At 42.5% G+C, this 5,477-nt stretch overlaps 1 protein-coding gene across 1 annotated transcript; it reads right to left on the bottom strand.

Moving 5' to 3' along the window:
- Positions 1–3,345: 3,345 nt before the first annotated feature.
- Positions 3,346–4,814, bottom strand: LOC126627525 (ethylene-responsive transcription factor 5-like). The gene has a single exon (XM_050297111.1). It carries the CDS (start codon positions 4,663–4,665, stop codon positions 3,667–3,669), a length of 999 nt encoding a protein of 332 aa, XP_050153068.1. The 5' UTR covers positions 4,666–4,814; the 3' UTR covers positions 3,346–3,666.
- Between the last annotated feature and the right edge of the window lie 663 nt (positions 4,815–5,477).

The raw sequence follows: 5,477 nt of genomic DNA, 5'->3' as shown, positions 1-5,477 counted from the left end.
GACACGCTACAGTTCATCCACTCTCTTCTTAGCATAAGTAGCGAAACGAAGCTCAGAAATTGCAAGCTTAAGATCTTGAATCTGAGGCGAATCAATCTCAGCAGCAAAGGGAGCAGGCTTTGGCGCCACTTTAGCAGCAGAGTCCACCTTACCACTCTTCATAATAGCAAGTCTCTACAAAGGTGAACCGGACTTGGCTCCCAAAGAACGTCCTGGTACAAACTTCGGCACTGGGGGCATGATAAAACCTTTACGCTAAGTAATCTTATCCACAATTGTACTAGCCATTCTCAACATGGAAGACGCCACATGCTCAGATCTAGCAGCCTTACATTTCTTCCCATTGGAAGAAGTCATGTCAATCACATACCCCTCGGTAGCAAGCGGACCCTCATGAGCAGCAGAAGAAGTCTTCAGTTTTTTCTTAACTGGCATCTCATGAGCAGGTGGGGAAGATCTCTTCTTTCCATCTTCATTCATAGTAAGCTCCACGACAGCGATCAGATGAGCCAATGCATCCGCCTTGATCCTCTTTACCTCCTCTTTCCGGAGCAGCCCACATTTCTTTCAGCAAAGATGACTAAGCAGCCAACGACATTCATGGTACTCAGCAGGGGAGCTCAACCCAGTATTCCAGCAGGCAGGAGGCCTGCATGCCCAACATTCCAGCAGCCCGTGAGACCCGCAATCTCCTTATTTCTCTCAATCGCCAGCCTGGCCCGAGTCAAGTCCAAGAGCCCAAAGGACATGAGCCATGCGATTCGCCTAACACTGCGCCCCAGCGCCACAATCCTCGACCCCAGCTGCACAAGCTGCCCTTGGTTCTAGCCAAGTCAAGCAGCTTAAAGCAGTGGTCCCTACCACAATACCTCATCGGCCCATGCCGAGCCGACTCCTGGCCTATGCCAGCCGACATGCCGCACCACCCCGATGGCTGCCCTGCAATAGCACTATCCAAGAAGAAGGCAAGAAAAATTAAATTTTTCTTACATCGGTGCGGCACGGAAAAGACGAAGAAATCAATGAAAGACGGTCTTTTGCACAGGCAAGACGTAGAAGATTGCTAGAGGAGGGGGAACAAATATCCTCTAACTTTCTCTCTCTTGTTGGGTAGAATAAATCGCTCTCCAAAGTTGATTTAATAACCCACTTAAGGTGGACTTAAATAGGCTTTGAGAGAAATTTATTTCCCTTTCCTAGAAGGATCTAATTTCCATTTAAAGAGAGAATCAACAACAAAATAGGAATCAATTCAGAGTTGCCTAAAGCGAGAAAATCTCTACACCTGTTGCCCTTTTCTGCAAGCAGCCCAACAGGTGTGGGGGCATTTGTGGAGCCAAAAATATTCGCTAGGCGACACGTGGACTTTTGGACAAAAGAGGACAAAAATACCCTCGAAGCATACAAGGATTCCTACGCGCGAGCAGTGGACAATCATCTTTCAATCAAGTCAAAAGTGCCCAAAAAAGGTAACAATTAAAAACCTCTCTCATCAAATCCTTTCTACAAGGTATTTCCCAAAACCTAGTATTTTCTATTTCATTATTTAGCTAATCAATTAGCTAAATAATATAAACCTACCATATCTCCTAAAATCACCCAATTAATAGCCCAAAACCGGCCCCCACTATTCACATCCTCATCTTTCCCATTTTCCTTATTAAAATAATCATTCATTTTTATAACCACCCATTTATTATTTTCATATTTAATTAGCCAATAAATTGGCAAATTAAACATGAAATTAACCCCCACAAAAACCCTATGGCTGGCTACTATTATTCAAAATAGGGCAAACCCTAACTCTATAAATAAACACATATTCTCACCAAAAATTCATTCCAACTCTCTCACAAAAAATCACAAATACTCTAAACACTATTTCTCTCTAAAATTCTAACTTTGGCATTGGAGGTTCTTCGGCCAAAGCCCCCCCCATTCATCGTGGGCGCGTGAGGCTCTTGGCCTTAACCTAAGGTGCTAGTTGTTTTGTAGGTGCAAAATCATCCAAGATCGAAGAGGAGAAAATTTGCATCCACAATGAGGATTTGCAATGTAGAAAGGAACCTTCAACTCACCACACAAATTAACGCTCTACACCAACCCTCTCAACCATTAAGAAGAATACTAATTGCTCCACGAACAAGCCATCACAAATTCAATTTGGTTAAAAAGATTTGGGTTGGCAGCCGAACGATGATTACAGTTTGGTTAAATAGAGTTTTCTAGAGGCAACCAACGAAGTTGGCATTTGGTTAAACAACACTAGAATTGCAAAATCAACTTGGCTTAGGAGTTTTGATAGTTTGGTTAAACAACAAGTTCTCTTCTTTTTTTCGACTGTTCATCTATCCCAAGTCTCTGCCGCAAATAATCTTTGATTCTTTTGCAGAACAAGACCACTTCCTTAGTTTTCTCGACGAAGTGGAGTGTTCTATTATCGGTTATTCCCTTGTGACATTCAAAGTTTAGCATATTGATGGCCGAACCATTTTTACCATAAAGACGCTCATCTTCTTTGAGTATCTATGTCCCAACAATCTAATTCCAACTCGGTGTACCTACATTCTCACTAATATAGTTGATGTTGCTAAACCCGGTGTACAGACTTAGAGAGTTGCAGGAGTCAGAAGTCAGGAGCAGATTCCATCATACCACCATCACCCTAAGAAGTATTCGTTTGGTCGAGCTCGATAGCGCATTGGCATGCCCACACCACCTTCAGAAGTATTTGCTTGATTTTCTTTACAAATTTAAAAAAAAAAAGTGTGCATATATATATATTTAACAAACAATAATTTCTACACTAAGAGGTGGTGGAGAGAGGGTAAAGCCTTACAATAGGATGTCATAATAATGTGGTTCAACTTTAGCCTTGGCAAGAATCGAACTTAAGACCTCTCACTTATAAGTGCAGCAAAATACCACGCGACAGTAATACTAAGAGACATGTATATGTTATTAAAAAATAAATGAAACGCTGAAATATAGAAATAATTGCTATCCTTTTTTTATCCAATTTTTTGTTTAAAAAACCATTGGGTATTAAGTAACTCACAGATAAAATTTGACCCAAAAAAAAGGTAATTCACAGATAAATTGGATTGAAAAAGAGTAGCAAACATGCTAACTTTTCTTTTCATGATATTTTGATACGAAAGTTTTCGATGGAAGTTATTATGTGTAAATTTGTTTAACGTGGAGCCTTAAATAAAACTATTTACGAGAAGCTTAAATGTTCAATCCAATAAAATTCAAGTAAACAGAAGTGACAAGAACATATCAAATCAATCACACCCACTAGTCCCACCAGATCAAGATTTATTCAAACAACTGCCGTCTCCGTTGTCGGAAAATCTCACGCACATATATCATATATGTACGGGACAATTTATATACTTTGTTTTCTTCTTTCTAAATAAAAAATGTCGTACCCAGTGCACAAGGTTTCCGCTTTACGCAGGGTCTGGGAGAGGTGAATGTCGGCTAGCCTTACCCCCATTTATGGAGAGGCTGCTCCCAAGTCTCGAACCCGAGACCTACCGCTCATGGGCGAAGACACTTGCCATCGCACCAAGTGCGACCTCTTTTCTTTCTAAATAATTCAAAAAAATAAAAATAAAAAACCAGCTTCTAATTTCTAATCACACACCAACGTTCAATCCCTCATACGACCATAAGCTGTGGACAACCCACGGCTGGATGAGGAGATAACGGCGACAATGGAGGCACGTTAAAAACTCCTTTCACGTCCTCCTTCTCTGAGTCCCAGAACGCCATCCAACTTGACGGCGTCAATGGAGTCTCCGTCAACTTCTCCTTCTTTACAGCCACCACCGCCTTCGCATCTTCTCTGTGTTCCTGACGACGTCGTTTTCTCTCCACCGACGCGACTGGCTCGGCCTTACCGGCTTCGAGCGGGAAGTTGAGGATCGCTTTGGCGCCGCGGAGCTTGAACGCCGCTCGATCGTATGCCCTTGCTGCCTCTATCGCCGTGTTGAAGGTCCCCAGCCAGACCCGGGAGCCTCTGCGGTTCGGGTCCCGGATCTCCGCCGCGTACTTGCCCCACGGCCTTTGTCGGACTCCCCGGTAGTGCTTCTTCTTCTCTTCGTTCGAAATCGCTTTCTTAACCGTCGCCGGCTTTGCGGCGGCCTGGTCCGAGCTCGCGAACTGGATCCACTCTGTTTTGTTCGGGAGCGAGATGGTGAGCGCAGGCCTTCGGATCGAGTTGGCGGGTTTCGGATCCGTTTGCTTCAGAATTTGAGGCTTTTGCTCAAATTCAAAGTAATCGTCGCTGACTAGAGGCTTTGAATCGAACTCGAACGAGTTTTGCGAACTCAAATTTGTGGATTTAGGAGTTGTGAGGTCAATTGCTTGGGGTTTTTCTTCGAAATCAAAGAAACCGGCGGAGTTAAACTCGAAGATGTCACTGGAATCCAAGTAATCGGAGATTTCGATGGAGGAGTCGAAAGTGGAAGATGATTTGGAGCAAAACGACTCGGATTGGGACCTGGAGAGGTCAGAATTGTCCTCGGGACTCCACTGGTTTTGGGTGAAGCTGGAACCGGGGTCACCGGGCTCCGTGGCGCAGCTCTTCACCGGGGAGAACTCGCCGAGAAGATGGTGTTTGATGAGCTCGAGCGCCGAGACCTGATCTAAAGCCATTGATAACAATTTTTTTAGCAAGTATCTCTTTTTCCTATCAATCTCTGAGCTCTAAGAGTTGTAGAGAGAGAAAAAGGGAGGGAGGAGAGAGAGAGATAGGTTTTGAATATTTTGCAGAGAGTGGAGATTTGGGAGTGAAATGGAAGATGGGGAGGAGGTGGGCATATATATACAAGTGGCCGAGGGTGGACAAAAAGGACAAGACCTTCATGTTGAGGTTCGATGAGGCAGCGCACGAAGCATCCTTTCACCTTTTCTTCTGTGGGGCCCATTTAGTCCTTTCCATTAGAAACCTTCTACTGCGTGACGTTGCGTAATTATTCTCCTTCGCATCTCCACCGTTGGATGCCTCATCTTACTTTCATTCTTTCATTTCAAGTGCTCCTAGGCTCATTCCGTTATATCTTGTTCCTGTGAGTTCTATAAGCATGAATAATTCTCGCTAAGATGTGTGCCTTTGAGTCTAATTTTTGAATTATTTTTCTTTTTATCCGAATCAGTTGAAAGCATACATGCAGCCAAACTCGATGATGATTTTCATTTTCCAAACACATCTTATCATGTAGTAACACGTAGTAGAAACAATCCCACATATTTTTATTTTTATACTCTCATGAAAAAGATTATGCAGGAAAATAAACACAATCCAGTTAAAAATATAATGTATCAAAGTTAACAATTATTTTTCGTTTTCAGATATATGTCATTATTTGCTTCGTTATTTTGTAATTTAGCATTATCTAGATTACATATTAATAGTATTCACTTTGTCAACCAAAAACTAATGAAATTAAAAATATAATCTTTCATAC

Source organism: Malus sylvestris, chromosome 6 (assembly GCF_916048215.2).
Source record: "Malus sylvestris chromosome 6, drMalSylv7.2, whole genome shotgun sequence".
NCBI lineage: Eukaryota > Viridiplantae > Streptophyta > Magnoliopsida > Rosales > Rosaceae > Malus > Malus sylvestris.
The sequence above is the reverse complement of the archived record's forward strand: the minus strand, read 5'-3'. Positions and strand labels throughout refer to the sequence as shown.

Excerpts from the sequence above, each read along its gene's own strand:
- LOC126627525 (XM_050297111.1), bottom strand. The coding sequence starts at position 4,665 with ATGGCTTTAGATCAGGTCTCGGCGCTCGAGCTCATCAAACACCATCTT.